The sequence below is a fragment of the Dendropsophus ebraccatus genome, chromosome 2, assembly GCF_027789765.1.
Source record: "Dendropsophus ebraccatus isolate aDenEbr1 chromosome 2, aDenEbr1.pat, whole genome shotgun sequence".
NCBI classification, from domain to species: Eukaryota; Metazoa; Chordata; class Amphibia; order Anura; family Hylidae; genus Dendropsophus; species Dendropsophus ebraccatus.
The window spans coordinates 199767-222052 of NC_091455.1; the positions used below are offsets into that span (position 1 = coordinate 199767).

The 22286-nt window shown below is 49.6% G+C and overlaps 1 protein-coding gene across 6 annotated transcripts in view; it reads right to left on the reverse strand.

Annotated features, from left to right (window-relative positions):
- Positions 1-5268: 5268 nt before the first annotated feature.
- The window catches only part of WDR97 (WD repeat domain 97), a 194459-nt gene continuing 177441 nt past the window's right edge, over positions 5269-22286 (reverse strand). For 2 of the 6 annotated variants that reach the window (XM_069959750.1, XM_069959753.1), the window contains 2 exons: positions 9459-9520; positions 5269-5468 (listed from right to left, as the gene is read on the reverse strand). In XM_069959750.1, the coding sequence (XP_069815851.1) occupies positions 5299-5468; positions 9459-9520 (232 nt within the window). In that variant the 3' untranslated portion in view covers positions 5269-5298. Of the gene's footprint in view, positions 5469-7271; positions 7327-8460; positions 8500-9458; positions 9521-22286 lie in introns of those variants that run through there. The other 4 variants (XM_069959751.1, XM_069959754.1, XM_069959755.1 and 1 more) reach the window with 4 other exon arrangements.

Genomic DNA, 22286 nt, shown 5'->3' on the forward strand with positions numbered 1-22286 from the left:
CCGCTTGGACTACTGTAACATCCTCCTCTCTGGCCTTCCAGCTAACTCCCTTGATCCCCTCCAGTCTATCCTTAACTCTGCTGCCCGACTAATCCATCTCTCCCCTCGCTTTGCCTCAGCCTCTCCCCTCTGCCAATCCCTCCACTGGCTCCCATTGCCCAACGTATTCACTTTAAATTATTGACCATGACTTACAAGGCAATCCACACCCTGTCCCCTCCGTACATCTCTGACCTGATATCCCGCTACCGTCCCTCACGCAACCTTCGATCCTCCAGTGACCTCTGTCTGCGCTACCCCCTTCTTCGTACCTCACACAACCGCCTCCAAGACTTTGCCCGAGCCTCCTCCATACTCTGGAACTCGCTGCCCCGACACATCCGTCTCTCATCCACCATCAAGTCCTTCAAAAATAACCTGAAAACCCATCTCTTCAAACTAGGCTACAACCTACAATAACTCTGCATCACACTGACTGGCTGCACTTTACCTCCTGTTTCTCTCCCTATACCCTATAGATTGTGAGCCCTCGCGGGCAGCGTCCTCTTCCCCATGTACCAGTCTGCCATCTGCCTTCATGTAATGTGTTTTGACCTTGTAATGTTCTTGTTTGTTACCCCCTATCAGGGCCGCCGATAGGGCAGTACAACTGGTACTGCCGTATGGGGCCCGGACCCTAATAGACACGGGGGGGGGGGGGGGGGCCCGGCGGGCCCGCCGGCCGCCGCCCCCCGACCGCTACGCTAGGGGGGCCCGCACGGCCCCCCTTGCCCGCACGGCCCCCCTTGCTTCTCGGGATGCACTGATCGCTTTAATGTTCCGCCCGCACAGCGGGCGGAGAAGGACCTGTCAGCATCCTCCTCCTGTATTCTCTCCCATAGGCTGCCGCCACTTCATACCAGCAGCCTATGGGAGGCCGGGCCGTGATCATGTGCCCCTCCGGCAGGCGTGATGATGTGACGTCATCACGTCTGCCGGAAGTCCCGTCCCTGCGGCTCGCAAGATGGAGCCCGAAGAGGAGGAGGAAGAGTTGCTGCCTGCACAGCGCGGATTAGGTGAGTAGGATGTTTGTTTTTTTTTAGGGGCACCTCTGGGGGCGTTATTAGTGTATGGGGGCACCTCTGGGGGCATTATTAGTATATGGGGGCACCTCTGGGGGCATTATTAGTGTATGGGGGTACCTCTGGGGGCGTTATTAGTGTATGGGGGCACCTCTGGGGGCATTATTAGTATATGGGGGCACCTCTGGGGGCATTATTAGCTCATGGGGGCATTATTAGTATATGGGGGCACCTCTGGGGGCATTAGTATATGGGGGCACCTCTGGGGGCATTATTAGTATATGGGGGCACCTCTGGGGCATTATTAGTGTATGGGGGCACCTCTGGGGGCATTATTAGTATATGGGGGCACCTCTGGGGGCATTATTAGCTCATGGGGGCACCTCTGGGGGCATTATTGGTGTATGGGGCACCTCTGGGGGCATTATTAGTATATGGGGGCACCTCGGGGCATTATTAGCTCATGGGGGCACCTTTGGGGGCATTATTAGTGTATGGGGGCACCTCTGGGGGCATTATTAGTATATGGGGGCACCTCTGGGGGCATTATTAGCTCATGGGGGCACCTCTGGGGGCATTATTGGTGTATGGGGGCACCTCTGGGGGCATTATTGGTGTATGGGGGCACCTCTGGGGGCATTATTGGTGTATGGGGGCACCTCTGGGGGCATTATTGGTGTATGGGGGCACCTCTGGGGGCAGTATTAGTGTATGGGGGCACCTCTGGGGGCACTAGTGGTGTATGGGGGCACCTCTGGGGGCATTATTGGTGTATGGGGGCACCTCTGGGGGCATTATTGGTGTATGGGGGCACCTCTGGGGGCATTATTAGTATATGGGGGCACCTCTGGGGGCATTATTAGTATATGGGGGCACCTCTGGGGGCATTATTAGTGTATGGGGGCACATCTGGGGCATTATTAGTGTATGGGGGCACCTCTGGGGGCATTATTAGTGTATGGGGGCACATCTGGGGGCATTATTAGTATATGGGGGCACATCTGGGGGCATTATTAGTATATGGGGGCACCTCTGGGGGCAGTATTAGTGTATGGGGGCACCTCTGGGGGCATTATTAGTTCATGGGGGCACCTCTGGGGGCATTATTAGTTCATGGGGGCACCTCTGGGGGCATTATTAGTATATGGGGGCATTATTAGTTCATGGGGGCACCTCTGGGGGCATTATTAGTTCATGGGGGCACCTCTGGGGGCATTATTAGTATATGGGGGCATTATTAGTTCATGGGGGCACCTCTGGGGGCATTATTAGTTCATGGGGGCACCTCTGGGGGCATTATTAGTATATGGGGGCATTATTAGTTCATGGGGGCACCTGTGGGGGCATTATTAGTGCATGGGGGTACCTCTGGGGGCATTATTAGTTAATGGGGGCCACCTCTAGGGGCATTATTAGCTCATGGGGGCACAGCTGGGAATCCTACATACAGGGGGCACAGCAGGGGATCCTACATACAGGGGGCACAGCTGGGAATCCTACATACAGGGGGCACAACAGGGGATCCTACATACAGGGGGCACAGCGGGGGATCCTACATACAGGGGGCACAGCGGGGGATCCTACATACAGGGGGCACAGCGGGGGATCCTACATACAGGGGGCACAGCAGGGAATCCTACATACAGGAGGCATCCCACACAGCGCAGTTACTATGGGAGCCGACAGGGGGGAGAAAGGAAAGGAAGTTGCTAGAAATGTGCGGAGCCTAAATTGTTTGTCTCGCAGGTTCTGAAAAGATGAAACATATCTGGAAGGAATCATCCTGGAGGTCTGGGCCGGATGGAGAGGAAAAGGGAAAGTGACGCCTCAGATCAAAGAAGACGTCACCTGTGAGTCCCTGTATGACACTTTTCTTATTTTGTAGAACATCATTTAGTAGGGGCGCCCCGAGGTGACAGCTACTACATTATCTGTACTCAGAGATATCACTGTGTTATCTGTGGTGTTACATAGGACTGCAGGTGACTACTACATTATCTGTACTCAGAGATATCACTATGTTATCTGTGCTGTTACATAGGACTGCAGGTGACATCTACATTATCTGTACTCAGAGATATCACTGTGTTATCTGTGCTGTTACATAGGACTGCAGGTGACATCTACATTATCTGTACTCAGAGATATCACTGTGTTATCTGTGGTGTTACATAGGACTGCAGGTGACTACTACATTATCTGTACTCAGAGATATCACTGTGTTATCTGTTGTGTTACATAGGACTGCAGGTGACTACTACATTATCTGTACTCAGAGATATCACTGTGTTATCTGTGGTGTTACATAGGACTGCAGGTGACTACTACATTATCTGTACTCAGAGATATCACTGTGTTATCTGTGGTGTTACATAGGACTGCAGGTGACTACTACATTATCTGTACTCAGAGATATCACTGTGTTATCTGTGCTGTTACATAGGACTGCAGGTGACAGCTACTACATTATCTGTACTCAGAGATATCACTGTGTTATCTGTGGTGTTACATAGGACTGCAGGTGACTACTACATTATCTGTACTCAGAGATATCACTGTGTTATCTGTGGTGTTACATAGGACTGCAGGTGACATCTACATTATCTGTACTCAGAGATATCACTGTGTTATCTGTGGTGTTACATAGGACTGCAGGTGACTACTACATGATCTATACTCAGAGATATCACTGTGTTATCTGTGCTGTTACATAGGACTGCAGGTGAAATCTACTACATTATCTGTACTCAGAGATACCACTGTGTTATGTGGTGTTACATAGGACTGCAGGTGATATCAGGTGATTTCTCCAGGTTGCAGAAGTTCAAACTTCATCGTGCCCTGGTGTGCTGGTGTCTGTATGTCTGTATACATGTGTGCTGGTGTCTGTATACATGTGTGCTGGTGTCTGTATACATGTGTGCTGGTGTCTGTATGTGTGTATACATGTGTGCTGGTGTCTGTATGTGTGTATACATGTGTGCTGGTGTCTGTATACATGTGTGCTGGTGTCTGTGTGTGAGATCAATTCTAGAGAACTGGCTCATATACCCCATTTTCCCCAGTGGCTTAAAATGTAACCTCTGTTATACAGTTATAAAATTGTAGAACCTAAATGTGAACAAGGTGCAATTCAAATAGACACTTACTTGTATAGCTGCCTCTTGTGCTCTGTATGCAGTGCATTATATTCACCCTTGCAACGTACAATTTATAGCGTGTCTACAAGCCCAGCGGGGCTCATTATGATGGAGACTAAAACTTATACAAGAGTGGGGTAGGGGTTCCCCTGTATTCAGAATGCTGGTGAGTACTAGGCAATGCCCCGTCTGGGATTATTGGATTTCGAGGGTCTATGCAGAGCAGGATAAAGACACCTCTGCTGCACAAACAGGATCTCCTAGAAAGCGTTCTCACCGCCATGTATTCGCTATCACCGGCTTGGGTGAGCTAAACTAGCCCGCCTGGGGGGGGGGTGATTTGTATATGCTCACTAACATGGAACAGCCTCATTATATTAGCCTTATCAACATATTCTATGTTAGTGAGCATACCGGGGGGGGGGGGGGGGGGATATTGGTGAACATATACAAATCACACAGCCCCCCAGACCCTCGAAATTCAATAATCCCAAACGGGGCATTGCCTAGTACTCAACAGCATTCTGAATACAGGGGAACCCCTACCCCACTCTTGTGTAAGTTTTAGTCTCCATCATAATGAGCCCCGCTGGGCTTGTAGACACGCTATAAATTGTACGTTGCAGGGGTGAATATAACGCACTGCATACAGAGCACAAGAGGCAGCTGTACAAGTAAGTGTCTGTATGGTGACATTTACATTGCACCTTGTTCACATTTAGTTTCTACGATTTTATAACTGTATAACAGAGGTTACATTTTAAGCCACTGGGGAAAATGGGGAATATGAGCCAGTTCTCTAGAATTGATCTGAACCAAATTATTCCTCCCAGCAAGGCGTGGGGCCAACACACTATTTTTTTTTTTTTATTAATGTGGGGGGCCCGGACACTTTGGTTGTATGGGGCCCCGAAATTCCTGATGGCGGCCCTGTCCCCTATCTATTGTATAGCGCTCTGGAATTAAGTGCGCTTTATAAATAAATAATAATAATAATAAATAAAAGATGTACTGGACGTTATGGGGGAGCACAGCTTTAATGTAGAGTTATGTTAAGGCATACAAACTGTTCTCAGGCCCCCTGCGATTCACACCAACTAATATCTCTCCGGGTATGACTGCTGCACAATGAAATATCGGTGACAGTCAGAGATATGCGGCACTGTGGGGGTGGTGCTGGCGAACGGACTCAGCGTCACTTTCTTCACAGGCAGATTAATAAAAGGAATGATGTCAGAATGAAGACGAAGCATAGGAAAGCTCCCACCTGGAAGAGAAAACTATCATGAGAATTGGTGGCAAATTACATGGGACACTTTCTGGAGCCTTGGGATTACCCCAAGATGTCACATGACCAATTCCTCGTAGACACAATCCTGATAACACTTGAAGCAATGTCCCACATTACCAGTTATATCACATAAGGTATAGGATATATGACCCGGGGTCTTCTTTCCCTCTGGAGAGATTTTTGGTCTGGCATATATCCCCAGTCATGTTCTAAGACTCCTCGTTGGAGTAAAACACTGGCATAAGAGGAAAGCTTCCTAGAACTCTCAGTGGAGCAGGAAATGCCCAGTAAGTCTGGATACATCTTTAGAATGCTATCCCCAAGGAGAATGAGTTTCCCTTTGGTCCCAGGTTTACTACATCATCAGGTATATCACACCATTGGCTATGGGTTTTTCCCAGTTAGTTATTAGGTACATTATATCCCAAGTTTTTCTTCCCAGTGTCTACACATGGATCAGGACATGATCTTTTCAGTCCTGAACTGGACTCAACCTATGGGACTCATGGTTCTTCTTCACCAATAACTTCAGAAGATTTCTTTGGTCAGTTTGCCCCTCACTACTCTATCCAGGATAGTCCACTAAGAAGACAATTGAGCATACTTTCCTTTACTCAAAACATTCATCTTTATTGATAAAACCATTTAAATAGAAATGTTGTACATAAAAAATGAGGGAAGGATGTACAACATTTTATGTACATTTCAAATGGTTTTATCAATAAAGATGAATTTTTTTGGAGTAAAGGAAAGTATGCCCAATTGTCTTCTTGGTGGATTATGATAATCTTGAGTTTTTCCTCTTTCACTTGGGTTAAATAATATGCGGGATAAGTGTTTAGTATAAGCGACTTATGTGATCACATGAAATTTTCCGCATTTTGGAACTATTTTTGTATCAATCCAGGATAGGGGAAAACAACTAGGACTGGCCAGGTCCATTGCAAGGCTTTGACAGGCCATTCTCATTGTTCCTGGACATCTATGTATCTTTAGTAGATACAGTAGTTTCCAAAAAAATGGTATTGTGCTAAAAGCAGCTTCTCCAAAGGCTGAGAACTATTGATGGTGTGGCCACCAAAGCAAGCACGTGAATAATGGGCATCTCCAGTCTGGCATCTACTTAAAGGGGTTATCCAGTGCTACAAAAACATGGCCACTTTCTTCCAGAGACAGCCCCACTCTTCACTCCAGCTTGGGCGGGATTTTGCTACTCAGTTTCATTGAAGTGAATGGAACTTAATTGCAAACTGCACCTGAACTGGTGACAAGAGTCATATTGTCTCTGAAATAAGTGGCCATGTTTTTGTAGCACTGCATAGCCCCTTTAACAACAAGCATGTTGGGCCTTTTCCTTCCTCGTTTTACCTCCTTCTTTCCTGTCACCCAGCACCATAAAACCACAGAGCAGATGTCCCTTCCAGATTCCCTAATTCCCCTGGCTTATATCATCAATGTCACCCCTGAGAGACGATAGAAGGAGCTCTGGTTGCCCTGGCTATCCTGTGGTTAAGCACAGCATCCAGCTGTTTTTGTTTCTTTTGGTGGCCAGGTGACAAGAAAGATGACTAAAAATGTGTCCCACATGTGTCCAGTTCATGCCATCATCCAGACAAGCATTGGCTGATATCTATAGAGTCACAGGCCTGGGGGGGAGCACAGAGGAGTCTGGAAGAGGAGGGGACAGGGAAGTCTGGAGGAAGGGAAAAAGGGGTCTGGGGAAGAGATGATCGAACATCAGAAAATCTTAGGTTCGATTGAACTTGAACCTTCTCAAACCTTCTTCATTTGATTCCTGATGCCTTCCAATTTCATGGGGAAACTCGAGTACCACCTGGAAAACAGGGATACAGTCTATTACTAGAGATAAGCGAACTTTTCAAAAGTTCGTTCCGACCGGACTTCCCGATTTTTTTGAAAAGTTCGGTTCGGATTTCTTCAGATTTCATAGTTTAAAGCATCTATATGATACGGGGGTAGTGTATTTGGTTGAATTTAGGGCTCTACATGTCAGTAACATTGTTATCTTTTCAATATCTCAGTCATTTTTTTTTTTAGACTTCAATATTTACCATTACAGGGTCTATGGGGGAAACTCACCATTACAGGGTCTATGGGGGAAACTCACCATTACAGGGTCTATGGGGGAAACTCACCATTACAGGGTCTATAGGGGAAACTCACCATTACAGGGTCTATGGGGGAAACTCACCATTACAGGGTCTATGGGGGAAACTCACCATTACAGGGTCTATGCAGGAAATTCACCATTACAGGGTCTATGCGGGAAACTCACCATTACAGGGTCTATGCAGGAAACTCACCATTACAGGGTCTATGCGGGAAACTCACCATTACAGGGTCTAGGGGGGAAACTCACCATTACAGGGTCTATGGGGGAAACTCACCATTACAGGGTCTATGGGGGTAACTCACCATTACAGGGTCTATGCAGGAAACTCACCATTACAGGGTCTATGCGGGAAACTCACCATTACAGGGTCTATGCGGGAAACTCACCATTACAGGGTCTATGCGGGAAACTCACCATTACAGGGTCTATGCAGGAAACTCACCATTACAGGGTCTATGCAGGAAACTCACCATTACAGGGTCTATGCAGGAAACTCACCGTTACAGGGTCTATGCGGGAAACTCACCGTTACAGGATCTATGCGGGAAACTCACCATTACAGGGTCTATGCGGGAAACTCACCATTACAGGGTCTATGGGGGAAACTCACCATTACAGGGTCTATGGGGGAAACTCACCATTACAGGGTCTATGCGGGAAACTTACCATTACAGGGTCTATGGGGGAAACTCACCATTACAGGGTCTATGCGGGAAACTCACCATTACAGGGTCTATGCGGGAAACTCACCATTACAGGGTCTATGCGGGAAACTCACCATTACAGGGTCTATGGGGGAAACTCACCATTACAGGGTCTATGCAGGAAACTCACCATTACAGGGTCTATGCAGGAAACTCACCATTACAGGGTCTATGCAGGAAAAAGGTCACAAATGCAGTAAGGGAGCAGTCTCTCCACTACACTCTTGCAAGGGTCCAACTATAGTGCTTGTATATCTGTATAGCACTTTTTTTACAGTTTTATTCTACACACATGCACGAGGTACATATTTGTGCCTCAGGAAAACACCTATATCATACACACTCTCGCAAGGGTGACAGTATAGTACTTGGATATCTGTATAGCACGTTTTTGTTCTGTGCACCCTTCGCTCTCCTATGCCTAATCTATCTATCTTTCGCCCTCTCTATTTTTCTCTCTCAATCACTATATGTTTATCCTTTCCGCTTTCCTAATAATCTTTTTGTCTTTGCTTTTGTACAATATCTTCTCAGTACAGCAGCAGGGTTTTGTCACTGACGAGCTCTGTGCACTGCTAACAGTCTCCTTCCTCTCTCTGTGCAGACTGCCTCATGCGGTCATGTGACCGCTCCTCTTAAAGCAATACCGACATAACACAGGGGTTGGGCTACTGCAACATCCATCATGATCATCACCGGCATCATGAAAGAGCTTTTCCCGTCCAGAACACTTCCTGCTCTCTAAAATGGAGGCTGCCACTTTAGAAAGCAAGAAAAAAAATTCTAAGCGGATCCCATACCGGCCGAACCGGTTCGCTCATCTCTATCTATTACCTAGGCGGTATCCCTATTTTCCAGGTGGTACTCGGGCTTGCTCCACCTTTCCCACGGCACAGAGAGGCATCAGGAGTCAAATGACGAAGGTTCAACAAGGTTTGAGTTCGATCGAACCTAAGATTTTCCGAAGTTTGATCATCTCTAGTCTGGAGAAGGGAACAGAGATGTCTGAAGAAGGAGGGGACAGAGGGAAACTGAACTTTTACCCTGGGTGCATGAAAGGATAGCTACTCCTCTAATGTGTTATATATACAACATCCTTAGGTGTATTCAGGACACTAAGAAACTTACCGGCTCGCTGAATTTGTCTTCCATGCATCCCAGTCTCACCCAGACGCAGCAATGGTCGACCTCTGCAAAATAATGAGCATCAGAACACGTGCTAGAAAGGAGACATCTGAAGAGGATCACTAAACTGTGCTGGAGCTGGTGAAAGCACAGGGAGAACGACAAAAACCACTGACACAGTGACTGGGGAATACAGGGGACAGAACCAGATCACAGGGATTACTGCGGAATACAGGGGACAGAACCAGATCACAGGGATTACTGGGGAATACAGGGGACAGAACCAGATCACAGGGATTACTGGGGAATACAGGGGACAGAACCAGATCACAGGGATTACTGGGAATACAGGGGACAGAACCAGATCACAGGGATTACTGGGGAATACAGGGGACAGAACCAGATCACAGGGATTACTGGGGAATACAGGGGACAGAACCAGATCACAGGGATTACTGGGGAATACAGGGGACAGAACCAGATCACAGGGATGACTGGGGAATACAGGGGACAGAACCAGATCACAGGGATTACTGGGGAATACAGGGGACAGAACCGGATCACAGGGATTACTGGGGAATACAGAGGTCAGAACCAGATCACAGGGATTACTGGGGATACAGGGGACAGAACCAGATCACAGGGATTACTGGGGAATACAGGGACAGAACCAGATCACAGGGATTACTGGGGAATACAGGGACAGAACCAGATCACAGGGATTACTGGGGAATACAGGGGACAGAACCAGATCACAGGGATTACTGGGGAATACAGGGGACAGAACCAGATCATAGGGATTACTGGGGAATACAGGGGTCAGAACCAGATCACAGGGATTACTGGGGAATACAGGGGACAGAACCAGATCACAGGGATTACTAGAGAATACAGGGGACAGAACCAGATCACAGGGATGACTGGGGAATACAGAGGACAGAACCAGATCACAGGGATTACTGGGGAATACAGGGGTCAGAACCAGATCACAGGGATTACTGGGGAATACAGGGGACAGAACCAGATAACAGGGATTACTGGGGAATACAGGGGACAGAACCAGATCACAGGGATTACTGGGGAATACAGGGGACAGAACCAGATCACAGGGATTACTGGGGAATACAGGGGACAGAACCAGATCACAGGGATTACAGGGGACAGAACCAGATCACAGGGATTACAGGGGAATACAGGGGACAGAACCAGATCACAGGGATTACTGGGGAATACAGGGGACAGAACCAGATCACAGGGATTACTGGGGAATACAGGGGACAGAACCAGATAACAGGGATTACTGGAGAATACAGGGGTCAGAACCAGATCACAGGGATGACTGGGGAATACAGAGGACAGAACCAGATCACAGGGATTACTGGGGAATACAGGGGTCAGAACCAGATCACAGGGATTACTAGGGAATACAGAGGATAGAACCAGATCACAGGGATTACTGGGGAATACAGGGGACAGAACCAGATCACAGGGATGACTGGGGAATACAGGGGACAGAACCAGATCACAGGGATTACTGGGGAATACAGGGGACAGAACCAGATTACAGGGGAATACAGGGGTCAGAACCAAATCACAGGGATTACTGGGGAATACAGGGGTCAGAACCAGATCACAGGGATTACTGGGGAATACAGAGGACAGAACCAGATCACAGGGATTACTGGGGAATACAGGGGACAGAACCAGATCACAGGGATTACTGGGGAATACAGGGGTCAGAACCAGATCACAGGGATTACTGGTGAATACAGAGGACAGAACCAGATCACAGGGATTACTGGGGAATACAGGGGACAGAACCAGATCACAGGGATTACTGGGGAATACAGGGGTCAGAACCAGATCACAGGGATTACTGGGGAATACAGAGGACAGAACCAGATCACAGGGATTACTGGGGAATACAGGGGACAGAACCAGATCACAGGGATTACTGGGGAATACAGGGGTCAGAACCAGATCACAGGGATTACTGGGGAATACAGAGGACAGAACCAGATCACAGGGATTACTGGGGAATACAGGGGACAGAACCAGATCACAGGGATTACTGGGGAATACAGGGGACAGAACCAGATCACAGGGATTACTGGGGAATACAGGGGTCAGAACCAGATCACAGGGATTACTGGGGAATACAGAGGACAGAACCAGATCACAGGGATTACTGGGGAATACAGGGACAGAACCAGATCACAGGGATTACTGGGGAATACAGGGGACAGAACCAGATCACAGGGATTACTGGGGAATAAAGGGGACAGAACCAGATCACAGGAATTACTGGGGAATACAGGGGACAGAACCAGATCACATGGATTACTGGGGAATACAGGGGTCAGAACCAGATCACATGGATTACTGGGGAATACAGGGGACAGAACCAGATCACAGGGATTACTGGGGAATACAGGGGACAGAACAAGATCACAGGGATTACTGGGGAATACAGGGGACAGAATCAGATCACAGGGATTACTGGGGAATACAGGGGTCAGAACCAGATCACAGGGATTACTGGGGAATACAGGGGTCAGAACCAGATCACAGGGATTACTAGGGAATACAGAGGATAGAACCAGATCACAGGGATTACTGGGGAATACAGGGGACAGAACCAGATCACAGGGATTACTGGGGAATACAGGGGACAGAACCAGATCACAGGAATTACTGGGGAATACAGGGGACAGAACCAGATCACAGGGATTACTGGGGAATACAGGGGTCAGAACCAGATCACATGGATTACTGGGGAATACAGGGGACAGAACCAGATCACAGGGATTACTGGGGAATACAGGGGACAGAACAAGATCACAGGGATTACTGGGGAATACAGGGGACAGAATCAGATCACAGGGATTACTGGGGAATACAGGGGTCAGAACCAGATCACAGGGATTACTGGGGAATACAGGGGTCAGAACCAGATCACAGGGATTACTAGGGAATACAGAGGATAGAACCAGATCACAGGGATTACTGGGGAATACAGGGGTCAGAACCAGATCACAGGGATTACTGGGGAATATAGGAGTCAGAACCAGATCACAGGGATTACTGGGGAATACAGGGGTCAGAACCAGATCACAGGGATTACTGGGGAATACAGGGGTCAGAACCAGATCATAGGGATTACTGGGGAATACAGGGGTCAGAACCAGATCACAGGGATTACTGGGGAATACAGGAGTCAGAACCAGATCACATGGATTACTGGGGAATACAGGGGACAGAACCAGATCACAGGGATTACTGGGGAATACAGGGGTCAGAACCAGATCACAGGGATTACTGGGGAATATAGGGGTCAGAACCAGATCACAGGGATTACTGGGGAATACAGGGGTCAGAACCAGATCACAGGGATTACTGGGGAATACAGGGGTCAGAACCAGATCACAGGGATTACTGGGGAATACAGGGGACAGAACAAGATCACAGGGATTACTGGGGAATACAGGGGACAGAATCAGATCACAGGGATTACTGGGGAATACAGGGGTCAGAACCAGATCACAGGGATTACTGGGGAATACAGGGGTCAGAACCAGATCACAGGGATTACTAGGGAATACAGAGGATAGAACCAGATCACAGGGATTACTGGGGAATAACCAGATCACAGGGATTACTGGGGAATACAGGGGTCAGAACCAGATCACAGGGATTACTGGAGAATACAGGGGACAGAACCAGATCACAGGGATTACTGGGGAATACAGGGGTCAGAACCAGATCACAGGGATTACTGGGGAATACAGGGGACAGAACCAGATCACAGGGATTACTGGGGAATACAGGGGTCAGAACCAGATCACAGTGATTACTGGAGAATACAGGGGACAGAACCAGATCACAGGGATTACTGGGGAATACAGGGGACAGAACCAGATCACAGGGATTACTGGGGAATACAGGGGTCAGAACCAGATCACAGGGATTACTGGGGAATACAGGGGTCAGAACCAGATCACAGGGATTACTGGGGAACACAGGGCTCAGAACCAGATCACAGGGATTACTGGGGAATACAGGGGTCAGAACCAGATCACAGGGATTACTGGGGAATACAGGGGTCAGAACCAGATTACAGGGATTACTGGGGAATACAGGGGACAGAACCAGATCACAGGGATTACTGGGGAATACAGGGGTCAGAACCAGATCACAGGGATTACTGGGGAATACAGGGGTCAGAACCAGATCACCGGGATTACTGGGGAATACAGGGGACAGAACCAGATCACAGGGATTACTGGGGAATACAGGGACAGAACCAGATCACAGGAATTACTGGGGAATACAGGGGACAGAACCAGATCACAGGGATTACTGGGGAATACAGGGGACAGAACCAGATAACAGGGATTACTGGGGAATACATGGGACAGAACCAGATCACAGGGATTACTGGGGAATACAGGGGACAGAACCAGATCACAGGGATTACTGGGGAATACAGGGGTCAGAACCAGATCACAGGGATAACTGGGGAATACAGGGGTCAGAACCAGATCACAGGGATGACTGGGAAATACAGGGGACAGAACCAGATCACAGGGATTACTGGGGAATACAGGGGACAGAACCAGATCACAGGAATTACTGGGGAATACATGGGTCAGAACCAGATCACAGGGATTACTGGGGAATACAGGGGACAGAACCAGATCACAGGGATTACTGGGGAATACAGGGGTCAGAACCAGATCACAGGGATTACTGGGGAATACAGGGGTCAGAACCAGATCACAGGGATTACTGGGGAATACAGGGGACAGAACCAGCTCACAGGGATTACTGGGGAATACAGGGGACAGAACCAGATCACAGGGATTACTGGGGAATACAGGGGTCAGAACCAGATCACAGGGATTACTGGGGAATATAGGAGTCAGAACCAGATCACAGGGATTACTGGGGAATACAGGGGTCAGAACCAGATCACAGGGATTACTGGGGAATACAGGGGTCAGAACCAGATCATAGGGATTACTGGGGAATACAGGGGTCAGAACCAGATCACAGGGATTACTGGGGAATACAGGAGTCAGAACCAGATCACATGGATTACTGGGGAATACAGGGGACAGAACCAGATCACAGGGATTACTGGGGAATACAGGGGTCAGAACCAGATCACAGGGATTACTGGGGAATATAGGGGTCAGAACCAGATCACAGGGATTACTGGGGAATACAGGGGTCAGAACCAGATCACAGGGATTACTGGGGAATACAGGGGTCAGAACCAGATCACAGGGATTACTGGGGAATACAGGGGTCAGAACCAGATCACATGGATTACTGGGGAATACAGGGGACAGAACCAGATCACAGGGATTACTGGGGAATACAGGGGACAGAACCAGATCACAGGGATTACTGGGGAATACAGGGGACAGAACCAGATCACAGGGATTACTGGGGAATACAGGGGACAGAACTAGATAACAGCGATTACTGGGGAATACAGGGGTCAGAACCAGATCACAGGGATTACTGGGGAATACAGGGGTCAGAACCAGATCACAGGGATTACTGGGGGATACAGGGGACAGAACCAGATCACAGGGATTACTGGGGAATACAGGTGTCAGAACTAGATCATAGGGATTACTGGGGAATACAGGGGTCAGAAACAGATCACAGGGATTACTGGGGAACACAGGGGTCAGAACCAGATCATAGGGATTACTGGGGAATACAGGGGTCAGAACCAGATCACAGGGATTACTGGGGAATACAGGGGTCAGAACCAGATCACAGGGATTACTGGGGAATACAGGGGTCAGAACCAGATCACAGGGATTACTGGGGAATACAGGGGTCAGAACCAGATCACAGGGATTACTGGGGAATACAGGGGACAGAACCAGATCACAGGGATTACTGGGGAATACAGGGGACAGAACCAGATCACAGGGATTACTGGGGAATACAGGGGTCAGAACCAGATCACAGGGATTACTGGGGAATACAGGGGTCAGAACCAGATCACAGGGATTACTGGGGGATACAGGGGTCAGATGACTGCTATGGGGCCCTTGCAAGAAGGGGGCCCAGAAATCCCTGCTCTGCCTTCATGTTAGGTATGCCACTGACAGCCACCACCGCATTCCCCCTCCCGCAGAGGAAGAAGGACCCGCCACTGTACTCTTCTGCCCCCTCACTGTAGTGCATGGTGAGTGGGCTGCACATCAGAAGGAGAGGGGCAGAGGAGCAGGACCTGCCAGGTCCTGTACCCACAGGAGGAGAGGGATGAAGGACCTTATGATCACATGACCCAAAGGTCCTCAATACTTCTGTGGAAGGATGGGCATGACGTCATCAAAGGTCCTTTACATCTCCTTCTGGACACTCCATTCTAGTGTCTAGCCTGGGAGCTGTAAGTGCTGTGTATGTGTGTCAGTGTATGTACCTGTGTATATATGTATATGTCAGAGAGTGTATGTATGTATCTGTGTATATATGTATATGTCAGTGTGTGTACATATGTATCTGTGTATATATGTATATGTCAGTGTGTGTACATATGTATCTGTGTATATATGTATATGTCAGAGAGTGTACATATGTATCTGTGTATATATGTATATGTCAGTGTGTGTATATATGTATCTGTGGGTATATGTATATGTCAGAGAGTGTATGTATGTATCTGTGTATATATGTATATGTCAGTGTGTGTACATATGTATCTGTGTATATATGTATATGTCAGTGTGTGTACATATGTATCTGTGTATATATGTATATGTCAGAGAGTGTACATATGTATCTGTGTATATATGTATATGTCAGTGTGTGTACATATGTATCTGCCCCCCCTTTCCACTGCACTGCTCCCCCCATAAATCACTCTTGTGACCGAAAGCATTGTTTTGCTTGCGGTCACAAGAGCAGGCTCATCAGGGCCCCCGGCTGATGCGCGGCTGTTGGGGGTGTCCCGTCCTATCCCCGGCAGCGCCGCGCATCAGTGAACTCTCTGTGCCGCCTTCCGTCAGAGACGCTTCCTGTGCCGGAAGTCCCAGCCCCGACGCATAGGGAGTTCACTGATGCGCGGGGCTGCCGGGGATAGGATGGGACACCCCCGGCAGCCGCACATCAGCCGGGGGCCCGGACGAGCCTGAAGAAGGAGAGGATTGCCGGGGGAGCGGGTTGTTAGGTGAGTTTTTTTTTTTTTTTAATTCTGCTTAGCATAGAGGAAAGAGGGGGCCATCTATAATGGGAGGAGAGGGGGGCATCTATAAGGGGCAGGGGAGAGGGGGGCATCTATAAGGGGGGGGAGAAGAGGGTGCCATCTACAAGGGGAGAGGGGACCATCTATAAGGGGAGGGAGGAGAGGGGGGCATCTATAAGGGGGGGGGGGAGAAGAGGGGGCCATCTACAAGGGGAGAGGGGACCATCTATAAGGGGAGGGAGGAGAGGGGGGCATCTATAAGGGGGGGGGAGAAGAGGGGGCCATCTACAAGGGGAGAGGGGGGCATCTATAAGGGGGGAGAGAAGAGGGGGGCCATCTACAAGGGGAGAGGGGGGCATCTATAAGGGGGCAGGGGAGAGGGGGGCATCTATAAGGGGGGGGGGGGAGAAGAGGGTGCCATCTACAAGGGGAGAGGGGACCATCTATAAGGGGAGGGAGGAGAGTAGTGGTTCAGCCTGTGAGCAAACTTGTACCAAGTATCCGTAAATAAACCATTGTTTGGACAGCAGTTCAAGAGTGTGGATTCCTTCCTTCACGGGTATCCTGTCTAAAAAGAGGACTACAACCTTGGGATACGCAGGTACAGAGTGGTCAAACACCTATCTACTTTCACTAATTTTGTTGTTTCAGTGGACTTTACAGGGTGTGGTTGCCTTAAGGCAGATTATGCGACTGTTTATTTTCCATATGAGGGAGGAGAGGGGGACCATCTATAAGGGAGGGGAGAGAGGGGGGCCATCTACAAGGGAGGGGAGAGAGGGGGACCATCTATAAGGGGAGGGGGGGAGAGGGGGCCATCTATAGGGGAGGGGGGAGAGGGGGCCATCTATAAGGAAGGGGGGGGGGCATTTATAAGGGGAGGGGGAGAGGGGGCCATCTATAAGGGGAGGAGAGGGGGCCATCTATAAGGGAGGGGGGAGGGGGCTTCTATAAGGGGGGGAGAGGGGGGCCATCTATAAGGGAGGGGAGAGAGGGGGGGCCATCTATAAGGGGAGGGGGGAGAGGGGGCCATCTATAAGGGGAGGGGGGAGAGGGGGCCATAGGGGGAGAGGGGGCCATCTATAAGGGGAGGAGAGGGGGCCATCTATAAGGGAGGGGGGAGGGGGCTTCTATAAGGGGGGGGAGAGGGGGACCATCTATAAGGGAGGGGGCTTCTATAAGGGGGGGAGAGGACATCTATAAGGGGGGGGGAAGAGGGTGCCATCTATAAGGGGAGGGGGAGAGGGGGGCATCTATAAGGGTTTGGAGAGGGGGCCATCTATAAGGGGGGGAGAAGAGGGGGCCATCTATAAGGGATGGAGAAGAGGGGGGCATCTATAAGGGTAGGGAGAGGGGGCCATCTATAAGGGTAGGGAGAGGGGGCCATCTATAAGGGGGGGAGAATAGGGGGCCATCTATAAGGGATGGAGAACAGAGGGGGCATTTATAATGGGGGGGGGAGAGGGGGCCATCTATAAGGGGATGGGGGAGAGGGGCAATCTATAAGGGGGGGAACATGCAGTGGGGCTATCTTTAAGGGGGGAGAGGGGGCCATCTATAAGGGGAAAGGAGAGGGGCCATCTATAAGGGGGGAAGAGAGGGGGCCATCTATAAGGGGGGCAACATGCAGTGGGGGCCATCTATATATACTATAAGGGGCCATTTATATAAACTATAAGGGGGGTCACATAGAGTCAGGGCTACCCACTAAATGAGGGTGTAAAGGGGCCATTACAGATGTGCAGTGTGTATAGAGATGAGGGGGAGAGATAACCCTGTATACCAGGAGAGACTGCTGATAGAGGAGAGATAACCCTGTATACCAGGAGAGACTGCTGATAAAGGAGAGATAACCCTGTATACCAGGAGAGACTGCTGATGGGTGACAGATAACCCTGTATACCAGGAGAGACTGCTGATGGGGGAGAGATAACCCTGTATACCAGGAGAGACTGCTGATGGGGGAGAGATAACCCTGTATACCAGGAGAGACTGCTGATGGGGGAGAGATAACCCTGTATACCAGGAGAGACTGCTGATAGAGGAGAGATAACCCTGTATACCAGGAGAGACTGCTGATGGGGGAGAGATAACCCTGTATACCAGGAGAGACTGCTGATGGGGAGAGATAACCCTGTATACCAGGAGAGACTGCTGATGGGGGAGAGATAACCCTGTATACCAGGAGAGACTGCTGATGGGGGAGAGATAACCCTGTATACCAGGAGAGACTGCTGATGGGGGAGAGATAACCCTGTATACCAGGAGAGACTGCTGATGGGTGACAGATAACCCTGTATACCAGGAGAGACTGCCGATGGGGGAGAGATAACCCTGTATACCAGGAGAGACTGCCGATGGGGGAGAGATAACCCTGTATACCAGGAGAGACTGCTGATGGGGGAGAGATAACCCTGTATACCAGGAGAGACTGCTGATAGAGGAGAGATAACCCTGTATACCAGGAGAGACTGCTGATAGAGGAGAGATAACCCTGTATACCAGGAGAGACTGCTGATGGGGGAGAGATAACCCTGTATACCAGGAGAGACTGCTGATGGGGGAGAGATAACCCTGTATACCAGGAGAGACTGCTGATGGGGGAGAGATAACCCTGTATACCAGGAGAGACTGCTGATAGAGAGATAACCCTGTATACCAGGAGAGACTGCTGATGGAGGAGAGATAACCCTGTATACCAGGAGAGACTGCTGATAGAGAGATAACCCTGTATACCAGGAGAGACGCCTGATGGAGGAGAGATAACCCTGTATACCAGGAGAGACTGCTGATAGAGAGATAACCCTGTATACCAGGAGAGACTGCCGATGGGGGAGAGATAACCCTGTATACCAGGAGAGACTGCTGATGGAGGAGAGATAACCCTGTATACCAGGAGAGACTGCTGATGGGGGAGAGATAACCCTGTATACCAGGAGAGACTGCTGATGGGGGAGAGATAACCCTGTATACCAGGAGAGACTGCTGATGGGGGAGAGATAACCCTGTATACCAGGAGAGACTGCTGATGGAGGAGAGATAACCCTGTATACCAGGAGAGACTGCTGATAGAGAGATAACCCTGTATACCAGGAGAGACTGCTGATGGAGGAGAGATAACCCTGTATACCAGGAGAGACTGCTGATGGGGGAGAGATAACCCTGTATACCAGGAGAGACTGCTGATGGAGGAGAGATAACCCTGTATACCAGGAGAGACTGCTGATAGAGAGATAACCCTGTATACCAGGAGAGACTGCTGATGGAGGAGAGATAACCCTGTATACCAGGAGAGACTGCTGATAGAGAGATAACCCTGTATACCAGGAGAGACTGCCGATGGGGGAGAGATAACCCTGTATACCAGGAGAGACTGCTGATGGGGGGAGAGATAACCCTGTATACCAGGAGAGACTGCTGATGGGGGGAGAGATAACCCTGTATACCAGGAGGAGACTGCTGATGGGGAGAGATAACCCTGTATACCAGGAGAGACTGCCGATGGGGAGAAGATAACCCTGTATACCAGGAAGACTGCTGATAGAGGAGAGATAACCCTGTATACCAGGAGAGACTGCCGATGGGGAGAGATAACCCTGTATACCAGGAGAGACTGCTGATGGAGGAGAGATAACCCTGTATACCAGGAGAGACTGCTGATTGGGGGAGAGATAACCCTGGTATACCAGGAGAGACTGCTGATGGGGGAGAGATAACCCTGTATACCAGGAGAGACTGCTGATGGGGGAGAGATAAACCCTGTATACCAGGAGAGACTGCTGATGGGGGAGAGATAACCCTGTATACCAGGAGAGACTGCTGATGGAGGAGAGATAACCCCTGTATACCCAGGAGAGACTGCTGATGGAGGAGAGGATAACCCTGTATACCAGGAGAGACTAGCTGATGGGGGAGAGATAACCCTGTATACCAGGAGAGACTGCTGATGTGGGGAGAGATAACCCTGTATACCAGGAGAGACTGCTGATGGGGGAGAGATAACCCTGTATACCAGGAGAGACTGCTGATGGGGAGAGATAACCCTGTATACCAGGAGAGACTGCTGATGGGTGACGAGATAACCCTGTATACCAGGAGAGACTGCTGATGGGTGATGAGATAACCCTGTATACCAGGAGAGACTGCTGATGGGTGAGAGATAACCCTGTATACCAGGAGAGACTGCTGATGGGGGAGAGATAACCCTGTATACCAGGAGAGACTGCTGATGGGGGAGAGATAACCCTGTATACCAGGAGAGACTGCCGATGGGGGAGAGATAACCCTGTATACCAGGAGAGACTGCCGATGGGGGAGAGATAACCCTGTATACCAGGAGAGACTGCTGATGGGGGAGAGATAACCCTGTATACCAGGAGAGACTGCTGATGGAGGAGAGATAACCCTGTATACCAGGAGAGACTGCTGATGGGGGAGAGATAACCCTGTATACCAGGAGAGACTGCTGATGGGTGAGAGATAAACCTGTATACCAGGAGAGACTGCTGATGGGGGAGAGATAACCCTGTATACCAGGAGAGACTGCTGATGGGGAGAGATAACCCTGTATACCAGGAGAGACTGCTGATGGGTGACAGATAACCCTGTATACCAGGAGAGACTGCCGATGGGGGAGAGATAACCCTGTATACCAGGAGAGACTGCTGATGGGGGAGAGATAACCCTGTATACCAGGAGAGACTGCCGATGGGGGAGAGATAACCCTGTATACCAGGAGAGACTGCTGATGGGGGAGAGATAACCCTGTATACCAGGAGAGACTGCTGATGGGTGACAGATAACCCTGTATACCAGGAGAGACTGCTGATGGGGGAGAGATAACCCTGTATACCAGGAGAGACTGCTGATAGGAGAGATAACCCTGTATACCAGGAGAGACTGCCGATGGGGGAGAGATAACCCTGTATACCAGGAGAGACTGCTGATAGAGAGATAATCCCTGTATACCAGGAGAGACTGCCGATGGGGGAGAGATAACCCTGTATACAAGGAGAGACTGCTGATCGGGGAGAGATAACCCTGATACCAGGAGAGACTGCGATGGGGAGAGATAACCCTGTATACCAGGAGAGACTGCTGATAGAGGAGATAACTGTATACCAGGAGAGACTGCCGATGGGGGAGAGATAACCTGTATTACCAGGAGAGACTGCTGATGGGGAGAGATAACCCTGTATACCAGGAGGAGACTGCCTGATGTGGAGAGAGATAACCCTGTATACCAGGAGAGACTGCTGATGGGGAGAGATAACCCTGTATACCAGGAGGACTGCTCGATGGGTGAGGAGCTAACCCTGTATACCAGGAGAGACTGCTGATGGGGGAGAGATAACCCTGTTATACCAGGAGAGACTGCTGATGGGGAGAGAGATAACCCTGTATACCAGGAGAGACTGCTGATGGGGGAGAGATAACCCTGTATACCAGGAGAGACTGCTGATAGGGAGAGATAACCCTGTATACAGGAGAGACTGCCTGATGGGGGAGAGATAACCCTGTATACCAGGAGAGACTGCTGATAGAGGGAGAGATAACCCTGTATACCAGGAGAGACTGCTGATGGGGGAGAGATAACCCTGTATACCAGGAGAGACTGCTGA